Source organism: Nicotiana attenuata, unplaced genomic scaffold (genome assembly GCF_001879085.1).
Source record: "Nicotiana attenuata strain UT unplaced genomic scaffold, NIATTr2, whole genome shotgun sequence".
NCBI classification, from domain to species: domain Eukaryota; kingdom Viridiplantae; phylum Streptophyta; class Magnoliopsida; order Solanales; family Solanaceae; genus Nicotiana; species Nicotiana attenuata.
In genome coordinates this window covers 144,389-161,709 of record NW_017671717.1, presented here as the reverse complement: position 1 = coordinate 161,709, position 17,321 = coordinate 144,389, and the positions used below count along the sequence as shown (strand labels likewise).

The following is a 17,321-nucleotide window of genomic DNA, read 5'->3' as shown; positions in this document are numbered from 1 at the left end:
AGAATACCCCTGAGGGTTCAAACAATTCTGCACAAGGCCCCAAACATGGCATTCAGCCCAAATTAACAGACATTTCTAAAACACATAGATATCATATAGAGTTTATCAAAATAAGCAACTCTACAGTTACTACGGGATGAACTAACTCACAATCCCTACCGGTGCACGCCCACACACCCGTCACCTAGCATGTGCATCACCTCATTTATCAAAACAGTACGAAATTTCAGGGTTTCATACCCTCAGGTCTAGATTTACAATTGTTACTTACCTCAAACCGGATGAAATTCTACTCCGCGATGCCCTTGCCTCTCGACTCGGCCTTAACTCACCCCGAATCTATCCAAAATCAGAATTATAACATCAATATAGGTTAAAGGAACAAAGCCCACGCGAAAATAATCAAATTACATCAACAAATCCCGAAATTGGTCAAACCCGATCCCCGGGTCCAAGCCTCGAAATTTGATAAAAATCACATCACTAGAATCCTTATCCTCCCACGAGTCTATACATATCAAGAACATCAAAATCGGACCTCAAATGGCCCCTCAAATCCCCAATTTAAACTCTCCGATTTCAAGCCCTAGTTCTCTAATTTTAACCCTTAAATTCCACTAATTTCATGTCTAATTAGTAAGAAATCATCATAGAATCGAGTATTGAGTTCAAAAATCTTACCTCCAAGTGTTACCCCTCGAATCCCTCTTCAAAACATCTCAAAAACCTCCAAGCCCGTCTAAAAAATGGTGTAAATGGGCAAAATTTCGCGAAGGGAAGCTTATATACTTTCTGACCCAGGGATTCCGCACCCGCGGTCCTTTTCTCGCTTCTGCGGTCTACCCAACCGCATCTGCGATTTTCACTTATTTCCCTTAAACCGCACCTGCGCCTCCCTACCCGCACCTGCGGTCACGCAGGCGCATTCCAGCTTACGCACCTGCGGCTTCTGGCCTTCTCGCTCATGGCCACATCTGCCGCTACTACCTCACTCCTGCGAACGTCGCACCTGCGGTTCCCACTCCGCAGGTGCGGTTATGACAGGAACAGCAGCTGAAGCTGCTCAATAACAAAAACCAAACATTTCGACAACCTTCCGAAAATCATCCTGAGGCCTCCGGGGCCTCAACCAAAAATACGAATAAGTCACATATCACTATTCAAACTTATACCAACCTTCAGAACACTCAAAACAACATCGAAACATCAAAACACTCTCGGATTCAAGCCTAAGGATTCCAAAACTTCCGAATTCCGCAAACGATAAAAAAGCCTATCAAACCTCATCCGAATGACCTGAAATTTTGCACACACGTCACAAATGACACAGCGGGCCTACTCCAATTTTCGGAATTCCATTCCGACCCCGATATCAAGATTTCCACTACCAACCGGAAAACGCCAAAATCCCAATTTCGCCAATTCAAGCCTAAATCTACCACGGACCTCCAAATTACATTACGATCACGCTCCTAAGTCCCAAATCACCTAATGAACTATTCGAATCATGAAAACCAAATTCCGAGATTATTTACTCACAAGTCAACTTACGGTTGACTTTTCCAACTAAATGGCCAACTTAAGAGACTAAATGTCTCATATCACTCCAACACTACTCCAAACCCGAACCAACTAACACGATACGATAAAAATATAGATGAACAACTGATAAAGAAGCAGAAATGGGAAAAAAAGGGGTTGTAACTCATGAAATGACCGGCCGGGTCGTTACCATATAAGACTCTTTTGCTTCCAATTCTTGACTTCATGGGTTAGATTTGCAAATGTAGGTTCCATATATGCAAATGTGACCTTTGTGTATATTGATTCCACATATGCATCTATAGCTCTTTTGCTTCCATTCATGACTTCATGGGTTAGACTTGCAAATGTAGGTTTCATGTATGCAAATGTGACTTTGCGTATATAAATTCCACGTATACAAATATGCTCCTTTTCATCTCTAATTGTATCTTTCCATAAGCACATATGTATATTCCACATTTGTGAATATGAACAAGATGTGTGCAACTGTGGCTTTGCTTCATTCTCTTGTCTTTTAGCTTCTTTCCTTATTTTTCATAATTTCTTTTTCCTACAAGATTTGTTAGAAAATATGCAAGGATAGATATTATTATTCATAGTTTCTTTTAAAAACTTATTTTTTTACATACGAAATTACATGAATAATTTATATCCATCACTAGCCCACATATTTAAATTATAAAATTTGAGGCCCAAACCCAAATAAGGTCCCACATTCTAAAAATTAACCCTTTTTGTTTGTCAATGCATTTTTCATCTTTGTTTGCTTGCACGTTGCCGATGTTACTGTGATGTGATATAATGACATTCATCTTTGTTTGCTAGTGTCTCTTTCAGTTTTTATAAGAAAAAGTTATTACATTTTTGAAATAGAAGAAAACAGTACTCCTACTATATAATTTATTTTGCCTTATATTTGTTTATGTCTCATGGAAAGTGTGAGATTTAAAGTAGAAAACGTTTTATATTGTAGATACTAATGCTCTTCTAATTTGAACTTGCTTAGATTATATTTCAAGATGATTGTCTACGTCTCTACGAGATAATTATATTATAATCTCTGTCAAATAAATTTATATTTCCTACATCAACTTAATGATTTGGCTAATCATATTATTAGTATCGCATTTCGACTTTTAGTTGCACTAAAATATGAAATTAGTTATGTTTTTTAGTAGAAAAAGTCCAATTTAAAAGCTCAATACGGCAAGACCAAACCGACCGAATTTAACCAAAAATCGACCGAACTATATTAGCAACAACCGAAGAAACCGAACTAATTTTGGTTCGGTGCACCAGATAGAAAACCAAAAATCAAGCATATGGAACCGAATTTTCATGAAAACCGAACAGAACTGACTTACGCCCACCTCTATTCAGAAAGGAATCTTTACACAAATAGCCACTGTACAGGATTTGCCAATTTATCTAGTATTGATCTTTGACGGCATAAAGATGCAGCACATGGCAAATAATGGACAAATGAGTCTCGCTCAAATCTCGTAGAGTTAAGTTGGTTTGGGACTTGGGTGTTCACAATTATTATTGTTGTCAATTACTCTTTCTGTTCTATTTTCTTTGACACTATCTTATACTGTATAATATTCTTAAATTTTTTTTATAGCAACATAAATACTATGATATATTTAAAACTGTAATTTTCGTAAATTTTATAACTACATAAATAATACGGTATATTTAAGTTTTTAATTTTTTTAAAACTTTGTGTCAAGTCAAACTATGACCAAAATACAATAAAATAAAACGGGAGAGTATTAATTTGGAGATGCCAACTAGGTGGCGTTTACTTCAGAATTTTGAAAAAGAAAGTCAATTTTACGAGTGCAATATTGTAGTAGCTGGCTAGCTGCAGGGAAAGTTCTGGTATTAAACGAGTCAAAGAAAGATTACAATTTGTGGTTCTTCACATCTTTTTCCTCGCACGTTGAACATCAACTGTACTAATTTTAACTTTTATCAATCAAGATTACGGTGGAGTGATAAATGATCTCGGGCTTGAGCCTTGAGTATGGAATTGCTTTTATTAGAAAGTCCTTTAACTTATTTCACAATGTGCAATTTTTCTGTGCAAATCTCAATGCAAATATCAGATACCAAGTAGCAGGGGCAGATGTAGTGTTGTATGTACGTGTTCAATTGAATCCATAATTTTGGATGCGGTGCGTAAATTTGTATATAAAAATTCACTAAAATTGTAAAAAATAGTAGATATGAATCCATAATTTCAAAAATATAATACCTTCAATGTTAACAACTTTAAATGTTAAACCCATAAAATTTAAATTCTGTATCCGCCTTTGCCGAGCAGACTTTCAACTGTCTCCATACAATAAAAAGATTATAGATTTAAAATATTATATAATATTATTAAAATATTTTTTTTATAGCAACAGAAATACTTTGATATATTTAAGATTATAGATTTCGAAAATTCACAGCTACACAAACAATATGGTATATTTTTTTTAATTTTTTTTTTAAAACTTTGTGTCAAGTCAAACTATAACCAAAATAAAATAAAACAAAACGGGAGAGTATTAATTTGGAGGTGCCAACTAGGTGGCGTTTACTTAAAAATTTTGAAAAAGAAAGTCAATTTTACAAGTGCAATATTGTAGTAGCTGGCTAGCTGCAGGGAAAGTTCTGGTATTGAACGAGTCAAAGAAAGATAACAATTTGTGGTTCTTCACATCTTTTTCCTCGCACGTTGAACATCAACTGTATTAATTTTGACTTTTATCAACCAGGATTATGGTAAAGTGATAAATGATCTCGGGTTTGATCCTTGAGTATGGAGTCATTTTTATTAGAGAGCCCTTTACCTCGTAATGTGCAATTTTTCGGTACAAATCCGGATATAATCGAGTCTCAATGTAAATATCAGATACCGAGCAGGAAATCAATTTATTTTTTTATTTTTTATTTAAAAAAGAAGGCTTTCGGTTGTCTCTACACAATAAAAAGAAAATTCGCACTCCTCTTATAATTCTGCTTTCCCCTTCTCGTCCTAATTCAAGACAACGCATGCAAGAGGAACAAAGAGGCAAGTACTTCTGCATTTCTCATTCTATCTTTGCCCAATAAATTAATTTTTACATTCTTTGCTACTTTTTTTTTCTTCCATTCTTTGTTAGCTCAAGCTATAGAATTATATGTTTGAGGAAATTACTATTCGTAGCGATCTACTGTCTTAGTTTGTTCATCTTGCTATACTCTTACTTTTCTGTTTCAAAATTCGTTTATAATGGAATAACTACTATTACGTACACTGTAAACTCAAGATAATTGGAGTCGATTATATGACTCGTCACTATCAATTTATCACTCTAACATATTACTCTCTTGTGTTTCCATTTCTTAACCCATCTCTCTCTCACTTTTGTTGGAATTACGTACAGTTTCAAGAATATCGAATTAATTAGAAGAATGGCACATCATATTGAGATTACCCAAATGGATCATCAAATTCCACTTCTCGATCAAATTTCTGTAAATGAAGCTACAGAGAATGAGGTTCTCTCTCTCTCTCACACACACACACCGTAACAATACCGAACTTCCTCCCTATATTGATAAGAACTGGAATACTAATTACAACCTTGAGATATCAATTGCAACACTCAAACTAATGAATCACAATGAACACTATTGAAATACCAAGTAACTAAGGATAGAGATAAGAATGGGGATGAGAAGCAGAACTCAGACAAAGGGGATGAGGGAATCCAGATACTTCATAACATTTTGCATAATTCTCAAAACTGTCGATGAACCCCTTTTATCCATTTGTCACGTGCTTTCCTACTCAACCTGGATCCCAAGCAAATCTCTTGTTGGGCTGTCTAATTCCTTGGCCTTTTCGCAGTTTAGCCTCGGCCCAACAACTTGGCTAGCCTCGGTCCAAATAATTGGCCCATAAGCATTATTGGAATTGTCCATGTTCACAACAATACTCCCCTCCTCAATAAGAACCTTGTCCTCAAGGTTCGGGTCAAGAATTCTCGAGATCAAAGGCTTTGGTAAACTAGCTGTAGTTATATTGACTTCAATAGACGTGAAGTTCACTGGATGGCAGGCACCTGCAAATTCCTCTTGAGCAGAATTAAGAGCACAATACCAAGCTCTACTCATGCCTGGTACAACAATAGTGACTGCATAATACACTTCATTTTGACCAAGGTCATGATGAGATAAATCTTGTGTTCCCTTTGAATACTTCATAGGCCACACAAACATTGGAATGAATAGCAAAATAAATATTGTTCTACAGATGAATGCTACTAGAATCATTTCTGCTTGCACTTGCTGTATTAGAGTTAACTCTGGAGACATGAATAAATGTGTATCTATGAATAAATGTGTATCTAGTCCAATAACACGAGGATCTCCACCATCAACTGCTTGTGAGAAGAAACCAAGGAGTATGTAGCAGTATTTTAATAACACAAGCTTGGTATTGATCTGGGATCCTAGGGCCAAAGTTATCCAGTCTCCTAAAGTACGTTCTTGTAGCATAGTCGTAGTGGCGGCGATGATCTTTGAAGCTTTATGTGTAACGTTGGCTCTCCCATGCTGGCCAACATATGGGTCTTCAAGGTCAAAAGGCAAGAGACAATCAAGTGGCTTTTCCAATTTTGACCCATTCTGGTGTATCCAAGCAATTATAGTATGCGGGGCAAACTTTCTATTGCAGGAGCAACCACAAATCAGTTCCAAAAATCTAGCAGTGGATGCAGTTAAAACAACTCTAAGCATAAGAGTGGAGTTACCAAAGATATGTTCATTTGGAGCACTTACATAAGCAAAACACAAGCGTCTGATAGCTCCTCTTCTAATTGAGGGCTTCCCATCAGCAGGACTAAGTGCAAGCGCAAGCTTACTAGATCGGACAGACTCAAAAGCTCCAAGAAGCATCTCATGGGAAGCACAATAGACGGTAGTTGGTGGTACAGAAGACCCAAGCACAGTATCCCGCTTGTCATCGAGTATCCTTCTCCCGTTGTTCAACCAACTAACTTTGACATACACATACTTATCAATCATAATACTCATGAAGAAATCTAGAGAGAACCATGACATATATATAAAAACTCCCTCATGTTTTCTCGACTGATGGGTAACCGGCATAACAAACTTGTTAACCATATGAATAGACAGTCCATGATAATCAATACATTTCAGAAGTCTCAAGAGATCGTCCGCCAAATACTCAGAAAGCTTAAACACATATTGCCTACTCGGATATGAGAGTGTAGAGTGGTCCTCTAACGTTCTCTGAGGGGACTGCACCCTGATTAAAGCAGCAGAGCCAGGATCAAATGGGAAGTCTAATCCAAGTTCATCAGGTGAAAATTGATGCAACCAAAACTGCTCCTCCAAGCATTGGGCAAGCCCAAGTTGATGTCGAGGGCAAAGTATTCTAGGATGTCCAATAAGCAATTGATTCCAACAACCGTCGAAAACTATGTGAATATCAAACAGGACAAAGTCACGGGGAAAATAGGCTGTAGAATTAAACCATAATGAAGGCTTCTCTGACTTAAGATTCTTATGCATAACAACCATGAAATGGCAATTGAGGACTAAAATTGGAAGCTGTCCAAAATTATCAACAGCATCATTCTCTAACGAATATCCTCGAGCAATGGTTCTATCAAATAGCTCCCCTCCAGACCCAAGTGCCATCACCAAGTGCAGCGAATACATGTCCTCAAATGATGATGTTCCACTCTGATGTTCAAGGCCACGATCTACTCTTAAACCAATTTCATCATATGAATAGCTGACAGTAGAAATTTCTACAATCGCAACCAGCTGCAGTTCGAGCAACTCCAACTTTGTCCTTGCTTTTGAGCGTGAATATTTAGAAGGGAGGTATGTGATGCCAACCACATCACTAGCGAAGACAACAAAGGACTTTCTCAATCCCTTCTCACTGCCACCCTTCCAAGGATATCCATATAGAATTATAATTTCTTGGACCATTTTTCTGTTTAGTATTTCATTATGTAGTTTGACAATAAACCAAATCTCCCAATAGGTTGTCTATCGAGTGAATCGCTGTCCAATATGAACGGATAATAAGCATAATAAATTCAAGGCTATAGCCAATATTTGATCGGGTAAAGTAGTAGGGTGATGCGGTACTATGCAACCAAAACTTACAAGCCGAAAATGACATAGTGATGGCTGCTTAATTATTAACTCGAACTCTTCATTCCACGCTGGTTCTTCATACCCAACAAATAAAATTTCATCAGAAACATACCTCTCAATATCTGAAACCTCATTAGCCAGCATAAAATTCTTATCAAAAAAATTCCACAGACATGGACTCCTGTGAATGTGAAGCGGTATGACATTTTCTAATGGATGTGTGACTTCAGCAGCGCTCGTAATCTCTTTCGGCACTACATCCTCTCCGCTAGTCAAAGGCACCAGAAAATTAATTGTATTCGTTTCAGCGTCATTATGGCAAGCAATTGCCGCATCAGTTGGAGAGACATAGTTCTTAGCAACGGTTCGTCTGTGATGTCCATCAGGAACCTTGTCTTTCTCGGAATCGCCATCTTCTAAATCAAATTCATCAGCGAGTACCGTGGAGCAGCAATTATGAGACATTTCGTCGAACACCTGGCCTTCTTCTGAGAATTCCTCCTTCTTAGTCATCAATGCATTACCAGCTTGTAGCTCTGTAAGAATTTCAACCTCAATATGACTTCCATCAGCGACACCCTACATAGAATCGACATCGATATGCTTTTCTGGTAACTCACAAGGTTCAACATCCGCTTCATCATCTTGTAAGGTGCTAGTAGCCCTATCCGCCATTTGCTCGAGCACCTCGTATGCCAAATTAAGGTTGTTGCTGTCTAAGTGTTTATTCCAATACTGAGGCGAGGGTGAGGTGCTAATGTTGCACCACGATGGAATAGCCGCATCTCGTGCTAGAAAATTTTCCACTAGCTTTCGCTGCTGGTGAATGGCTAAGCACCCACCAGATGCTTCTCTAATCCGAGTATGAAAACGCAGCTTCAGTTTCTCCTTAAAATGATTCCAATTAAAAAATTGCTTATTGCGAAACAGCCAATCAAACCAAGCAAGAGCTTCTCCGTCAAGGTAGTGGTAAGGAAGAGGTAACCAGTCCTTCTTAGAGAAGCCAAGATAGGTGAAGTACAACTCAGCCCGAAAAATCCAACCCTCTGGATTTCCACCGCTAAATCGATCTAATACCACCATTGTTGAAGTACGAATGATGAAAGCACCAATGTAACAATACAAACTTCCTCACTATATCTATAAGAACTGGAATACTGATTACAACTTTGAGATATCAATTGCAACACTCAAACTAATGTATTACAATGAAAACTATTGAAATATCAAGTAACTAAGGATAGAGATAGGAATGGGGATGAGAAGCAGAACTCGGAAAAGGGGATGAGGGAATCCAGATACTTCATAACATTTTGCATAATTCTCAGAACTGTCGATGAACCCTTTTATCCATTTGTCACCTGCTTCCCTACTCAACCTCATCCCAAGCAAATCTCTTTGTTGGGCTGTCTAATTCCTTGGCCTTTTCGCAGTTTAGCCCTCGGCCAAACAACTTGGCTAGCCTCGGTCCAAATAATTGGCCCATAAGCATTATTGGAGTTGTCCATATTCACAACACAGTACACACACGCAAAAACAAGCTTCTTTGATTCGGTTTTCTAAGGTCATAAGATATTTTACTAAGGTCATTCAGTAATTACATAATTTGCATTAATTAAAACGAAAAAACTTGTAATAAGGCATGAGAGATGTACCGACTCCCAAATAAATATTTGTATCAGGTCAACTTACTTTCTTAAAATTTTAAGTCAATGGTCTCAGTGGCCAGGGGCGTAGCCAATGAAGAAGTTACGGTTCATCTGAACTCAGTAACTTCGGCTTAGGCCCTGTATATGTACGTGTTAAAAATCCAGCTAAATAAGTGTAGAAATAGAATTTTAACCCAGTAAATTAGACGCGATGTCGTAGAATTCTGAATTTGATAACCCACAAAGTTCAAATCCCGGATCCGCACATCCACTGAACAACAGTACCGTCTTACTATATTTAGAATAGTGGTCGATTCGTAACACGGTGATATTCTATCTATTCAATAAAGGAAAAATCAATATATCCTTATTTTGAAGCAAGGTGACATAAATTCTGGGGAAGAATATCATAAAAGACTATTAAGGAAAGAAGTTATATATGTTGTGTCCTTCACGTTTATGCTATCCTTTATAAGGTAAGTAATACTTAATTTTTCTTTTTATTCTTTTCCATTAATTACAGATTAAAGAAGGAAGGATTATTTAATCGACATAGAGGAAAGAAATGGTCAAGATCAATCAAGGTTGCAAACAATTAAATCTGTAAAGCAAATATATGATGAAAATTTTAAGGATTTCAACAATTCGTCTATCAAATCAACTACCATCAACATTGGCTTATAAGCCAATGTTGATCTCCATTGGCCCTTACCATAAACACAATACTGAACTTCGATCGATTGAAAAGTACAAATTGATGTACGTTTCTTCGAAGGAAAGAAGGGATTGATGTGGAAAGTTACATAAGAGAAATAGAAGAATTGAAGGATGAAGTGCGTAAGTGTTATGATAATATACATGACTTTTATAGTGACAATATTGGTGAATTTTTGCTGATGTTATTGCTTGATGGTTGTTTTGTGGTTGAGTATATTCGAGAGTGCTGTGAAATAATTCCAACAGGAGAAGACATAATTATCAGAGGATTTGTTGTTACTAGAAAATCAACTTCCTTTCTTTGTCCTCGCCAAACTTCATGACATGACAATGGACGTTGATCAAACATCATTCATAATAATGGTGAAGTGTACCTTTCTTCCTTCCTTACCAAAGATTACTCCTGCATACTGAAGGTGATGCCAAAAATATCAAACATATACTTCAATTAGTACACATGTCTTGCCACCCTTCATATATGAATAATTCTAGCATTGAAATCGAACATTGTGGGAAAAGCTTAATATGGATTGACATTATGCCAAATGCAACAGAGCTTTACGAAGCTGGAGTAAGTTTTACAAAGGTTGGAACTGTTTATACTTGTTTGAAGGAAGACAATTTTGAAGATTGCACAAGTTTATTTGACATTAAATTCGAGAATGGATTGATGAAAATTCCTTGTTTCGAAGTCGTTGATGATACTGAGACTATCTTGAGAAATCTCATAGCTTACGAGCAACAGTCGCCTAATGCACATTCTAGATATTTCAGTGATTATGCAATTTTCATGGATCATCTCATTGACTCAGAAAAAGATGTGAATTTGCTTCGCTTAAAAGGAGTTATTAGGAACAGGATAGGAGAGGACAAAGAAGTGGCTAACTTATTTAATAAAATTGGGAAAGGGGTCTCTATTTCATCGGATTTCTATTACAAAGAAGAATGCAGAAAAGTAGTTCAACATTGTGAAAAACCATGGAACAGAATGAAAGCAAATTTGAGGCGCAATTATTTTCATAGTCCTTGGGCTGGAGTTTCAACTGTGGCAGCAATCGTACTCCTCTTACTCACAGTTACACAGACAATTCTATCTTTTATAAGTGTTCTAATTAAGTAGCCTCTTTAAGACTGTGTATGTTGTTGTTGTTGTTGTTGTTGGTTGTAATGAACATTACATCATGTTTTCTAATTGGTTATCTTTTGTCACAAAACTTAGGCACCTGATTAATTCATTTACTCGTCAAATATTTCATTTTACATAGTAGTATTATTCTATTACATAGTAATAAATGGAAAATCAGTCTCAAATTTTGAGGCTGAATTTTCAAATCTTAGACTACTTCATTATTTAAGAGAAATAAGTATACAAAACGATAAGTATAGATGCTTAAGAAAGGTAAAGCTTTGCAAAAAAAGTCAATGAAGCATTACACCAAACGTAACACAATTTTTTTTATTATTTGCATACAAACAACGTCGTTAATCTTACATATCAAAGAAACAAATAGAATGAATGAGATTACACTTCAGTTCATCAAAACAAATATACTTTCACAATACAAAACCAAACATAGAGAGTGAATTTTAAGAACTAATTGACACTGCCACAAACTTTTCTTATGATCCCATTTTGACCAGTTAGGGGACTAATATCTCCCATTTTGATCATGGCAAGCAGCAAAGTCAGACGAGAAAGCTCGAGCACTGTTACTATATTCAGAAACAATATTGTCTGTCGATCCTCCATTGAAAAGAACTTGATGTGATTGAAGAAGACCTTTCTTTTGAATGAGATTTTTAAAGTAGTTGTTATCAAATTGATTTGGTGTAACAAAATCAAGAGGTGCTAGATTTCCATTCTCTCCTTCTTGAGGACATTGACGTCTTCTAGTACTTGCAAATCCAGCATCAATGTCTGTTCCATTGCCATAAATCCGATCACGAAATAGGAAACATTGTGCTTGGCCTATTGTGTGAGCCCCTGGGAATCAAAGCAAAAATTAACTAATATCCTTCAATATTCTTATAATAAAGTTCTATTTTTTTGTTCGGATTCTAAATGATAATAAAAGGACAGCCAAGTGTACTATGCTTCCGCTATGCGCGGGTCCGGGAAAGATCGGACTACAAGGGTCTATACAGGATACAGCCTTACACTGCATTTCTACAAGAGGTTGTTTCTATGGCTCGAATCCGTAACCTCCTAGTCACATGGCGGCAACTTTAGCAGTTACGCCAAGACTCCTGTTCCAATTCTAAATTATAATTATAAATGTTAGCATCCTGGTTAATTACCTGACAAAGCGACCATATCTCTTGTGCTAAGTCCCTTGCTTGCAAAGCTAGAAATAAGCCTATTAAGAGGATCAAAAGGACCGGGGAGATCTGTTTCAGCAAGTGTCTTACTTGCAATTGTTGAATCTCTTCTTCCAAGTTTCACTGTCCATGATGGACCTCCCACCTGATATATTTTGAAGAATTATTAACTCAAATAGCTACTCATCTAACCGCTTAAATTAAAAGTAAAATAGTTGACGGATATATAATATATGTATAATCCATATATTATATCAGCATAACCGTGTATAATCTATGTATGCTGGCTAGAAAATAGGAAAGTAAACAGTAAATCCAACCGACCATTATATCGGCACTCTTCGCATTCGAACACTGGGGGGGGGAATACGACAACAATGACTACCACATCGACCGGGAAACAAAAAACCGGAAACATATTTGCATCGGACCGAGGACTGTGCGACCAGCCCCGTAGAAACAAGTTGTACAAGTTAGCCACAAGTAATGGTAATTTCTTTTCAGCATAGCAAATGCTTATGTACTTTTGAAATAGAAGGAATAAAATGAAATGAAATTATTATGTTTTTATCTTGTTTCTTGTCTGAACGATGAATTAACTTTGTCATTTGAAAGTTAAACAAGTACCTCAAATGCTAGTGCTGTAATGAACAGGAGACGTCCTCTTCAAGAGCACCGTAAACATAAGAGTGTCCTCTCTTATAAAAACCCTCACGTTAAAACGTTGGTTTCAGAAGAATTTATGCCCGTAATCAAAATGCCTTTTGAGAAAAAATACACCCGAAGCCGAATACAAAAGGACGCGAAAAGTAAACTTTCGCAAATATTTATAGAAGCCCTCACGTAAAAGGGTTGATGTCTAGAACCAAAATGATTTTGGGAAGAATAGATCCAAGACTTCACATAATAAGACACAAACAGAAAAACTTGCGCAAAATTCTTAAGCAAAAGGAAGAAAATGCAAAGATTAAAGACTTGCATGGGTATTCAAATGAAAGGAAGACTCAAACAATACTTTAACAAAAGATGTCTTTATTTACAAAAACATGCCAAAACAGCACAGGTACAAGAATTGGAAAAAGAAAAAAAAAAAGCTAAACTGCAGTATCTCCGGAACTAGGAAGAAGAGATGCCTTCTTGCTAAGGGTTACCACTTCTTGCTCGCTTTGCTGCAAACGAGTCTCCAATACGACAGCCTCAGCTGCTCTGGTTTCCAATTCCGAGAGGCGAATAACGGCTTGGTCCCGTTCAACCAAAAGCTTAACCCACACGGAAGTAAGTTCCTCCTTCTTACGAATCAACCTCTGAAGGCCCTCGGAAGCAAGAAAGTTAGCCTACAAAGCAAGAAGGGTAAAATCCAGGATATGTTCATACCGAAAATAGAAGAAATAATAAAGGAAAAAAGGAACGTACCACTGCGGCATTGTGTATGGCATTATTCAACAAACACTCTCCCGAGAGTGCCTGAATCTTTTCCCAATCTTTCAGTGAAGCCAAAGGTTTCATATAATTAGCAAGCTCCACCGGTCGGGATAGCAAGTTGCATCCAGTAGAGACCGAAAGAGTAACATTCCTCCTCCTTTGTGGATCTTCAGAAGGGGCAACATAATTTTGCCCCAAATTCCCATGAACTGGGTACTGGGGAATAGGAACACCTTCTTCGTGGTCAGGTGCGACCGGTGGAGATGATGTAGCAGTTGCTGGTGGAAGAGTGGATGAAGATGGAAGTTATGTAGAAGTTGCTGGTGTTGGTGAAGATGGAGATGAAACTGATGGAGTTGAAAGGTGTGAAGTAGCTGCATCAAATGCAGTGCGCGTTGTTGGGTGCTAGCCAACCAAAGATGGCAGGGACCCGGTACTCAGCCCCGCAGTACCAGAAAAAACAATTGGGGCCCGAAAATGGGAGTTGGCAGTATCTACCAAATCAAACTCTCCCCAAAGCGCCGAGGCATCGTCCTCGATTCGTGTAACTGTCTTAATAGGTCGAGCATCCTGTTGAGATGATGATGATCGTCGTCTTCTATATAGAGAAGCTCCCTCATCACTAGATTTTTCATCATTATCAATCATCACGGTGTCTACGACCGGCCCGGAAGGAGGGCCGGTCACCATCGTTACCGAAGATATCTCGGGGGCATCAATCTTCGCCCTTTTATTCTTTTCCACGGCCGTGGGAGGATAGTCTTCTTTTTGGTTGTTTGTCCTCCGGCCGGGGACTCCGTAAAGAAACATTTATGCCCAAAGCAGGCCTGGAGACAGCTGTTCGAGTAAGCACCTCCTGAAGCAGCCTCGCTGTATCTGCAGGATCAGCCAGGACGTTCTCCTCGGGGACAGCAACAGAGCCTACGGGTAGACCTAATTTCATAGACAAGTTATAAAGGATCAATAAACTTATTCACATGAAAAATTGAAACATGGTGACTTTGAATTACCATAATTTTTGGCCTTCCACCCGTATTTAGGGGCGAGTTCTTTCTACAAGCGAGTTTCGAGCGTCGTAATATCCAAGATCTTCTGAACCTACCGCTCCAAACCTTCAACCACCGGGGGGATCCATCGAGTTGCTGAAACATGCGAAGGATGGAGGATCAATACGGCTATAGAAGAATATTTTGTAAAAGGAAATATTAAACAAAGAGCTTACGAGTGCGGTTCCATACGGCCGAAAAAGATGAAGCCATTGCCGGAATGATGTCGTTAGCGGCAACTGCAATGAACCGTTTCATCCACCCACGATCGTTGTCATCATCCATGCTTTAATTATATTTGCTAATTGTTTTGAATGGGCCTAAGTTGAGGATCTGAAGATTTTAAAAGTTTCAAGTTGAATTTTCTTTATTTTGGAACGAATTGAGGGATATTATGGTAACTTGAGAAACTTATATTTAACCGCATCGCAAGTACTTTCCGCGAGCAGGGTAACTTTTCCACTACTCTCATGGGAGCGGGCCGTTCGCCTCAGCAGGTTAATAGATGCATCTATGGTTCGTTCCATTCGACCCTCGACAGTGCACACAGTTATGTATATTTAGATCGCATCGTACGTCCTCGGCATAATTCGTGTGTGATAATAAAATTGAAAGTCCCTTTATATTTGATATTAATTCATTGGCTTGAGAAATTACTTGCTTTAAATGAGGGAAATGATTCGGTTCTTAATAATGGTGAAAGTATCATTCATTTATTTCTTACTTTGAATTTTATTTTCATTTCTATCTATCAAGTTTAATTAGAATTACATATTATTATATTGTTTCCCCTTAGTAAGTGTCGGAGTCGACCCCTCGTTACTACTTCTTCGAGGTTAGACTAGATATTTACTGGATACTTGTTGTTTATGTACTCACGCTACACTTCTGCACTTAAATGCGCATGATCTGAGGCAGATGCATCTGGATATCAATCTGGCGCACACTCTTGATTACCACTTCGAGACTTCACAGTGAGCTTCATTCCGAGCCGTTCTACGGCTGCTGGAGTTTTTCTTTTGCTTATATTTTTCTATCTATTTCACTTCAGATAGTAGACTAGTATTCTTTTGTATAATCTACTAGAATGATCATATACTTGTGATACCAGGTCTTAGCACACATTAGTAAACTTATGATTTTGGGCTCATTTCTATGATTATGATTGCACTTAGTTGCTTTCGTTTTATTATTTTACATCTGTCATTTCCTAAATATTTTATATTGAGGAAAGTTATTTACTTAGCAAACTTATTAAAAACGGGAAACCACTAGATTGTTCAGTGTTGGCTTGTCTAGCAACGGTGTCGGGAGCCACCACGGCCTATAATAGAATTGGATCGTGACAGTTATTAATTTGTTGACAGTTAGTGGTATTAAACAATAATTGACTAATAACACCTCTTTCTATTAGTGTAGTTAACCAATTAAAGTAATGGCTTCAAACAAGAATTATCTTAGTTGAGTGCACCAAGTAAGAAAAAGCCTCTTTCGATTAGCTTTTTCTGAATCAATAAACTTTTATTATATTTATACTAGTAGGGCCCTGACCTGATCTCGTCACTACTTGACCGAGGTTAGGCTTGGGACTTACTGGGTACCGCTGTGGTGTACTCATGCCCTTTCCTGCACATATTTTCCGTGTGCAGATATAGGTACTAGCTATCAGCCTCGAGTCTAGCTGTGCAGTTGCTGCTTCAAGAGACTTCAAGGTACATCTGTCGCGTACGCAGACCTTGAAATACCCTTCTATCCCCTATGTTCATTTTCTTCTTTTCCGTAGAAATAATGTATAGGACAGTTAGGACATCTTAGAAGCTTGTGACATTTCGACATTCCGAGTTTTGGAAAAAGTGATTATTGTATATGCCAAGCGGCATTGTTTTTGCTTATTAACTATATTCGTTTAGCTGTTATCTTTGTGTTTTTATTTTAGTTCTGCAATATTAGGCTTACCTAGTCGTAGAGACTAGGTACCGTCACGAGGGTTCACGGAGGGGGAAACTTGGGTCGTGACAGTGATATAATTATATCAAATAATAGAAATAATCAATATCAAATACCTTAGTGTATAATGAAGATAAAGAGAAAATCTCAACATAAGAAGATAATAAAATTAAGATAATTATTATAACATTTTTATAGCTTCATTTACTATCCCAACCAAAGAAAATTACTCCATTATGGAGAAAAGATAAAAATAGAAAACTACTATTCCTACAATAAGAGAAATAACTTTTAAAACTAAAACAAAGCTAATTAAAGTTGGTGTTCTCTGCACAAGAATGGTTCTCTTTTCAATTGAAGTTACGCTCTTTTTATAGGGACAAGCACAAGCAAATATTCCCAAGGATGTCATCCTTGGCCTGGGACGTGATCTGGGACGTCATCCTTGGTCTGAGTTGCTCGATTTTCTCCAGCTGTTTCTTCCCACGGATGTCATCCT

General features: G+C 37.6%; 1 protein-coding gene and 1 pseudogene across 1 annotated transcript; one reads left to right on the top strand and one right to left on the bottom strand.

Annotated features, from left to right (window-relative positions):
- Positions 1 to 4,992: 4,992 nt before the first annotated feature.
- LOC109209836 lies at positions 4,993 to 11,208 on the top strand (annotated as a pseudogene).
- A 474-nt stretch (positions 11,209 to 11,682) lies between these two features.
- On the bottom strand, positions 11,683 to 14,519 carry LOC109209835 (peroxidase 4-like). The gene is given in 6 exon segments (XM_019373181.1): positions 11,683 to 11,763; positions 11,765 to 12,072; positions 12,387 to 12,552; positions 13,559 to 13,741; positions 13,821 to 14,107; positions 14,282 to 14,519. Coding segments are annotated over 6 exon segments (1,263 nt in total).
- Positions 14,520 to 17,321: the final 2,802 nt, after the last annotated feature.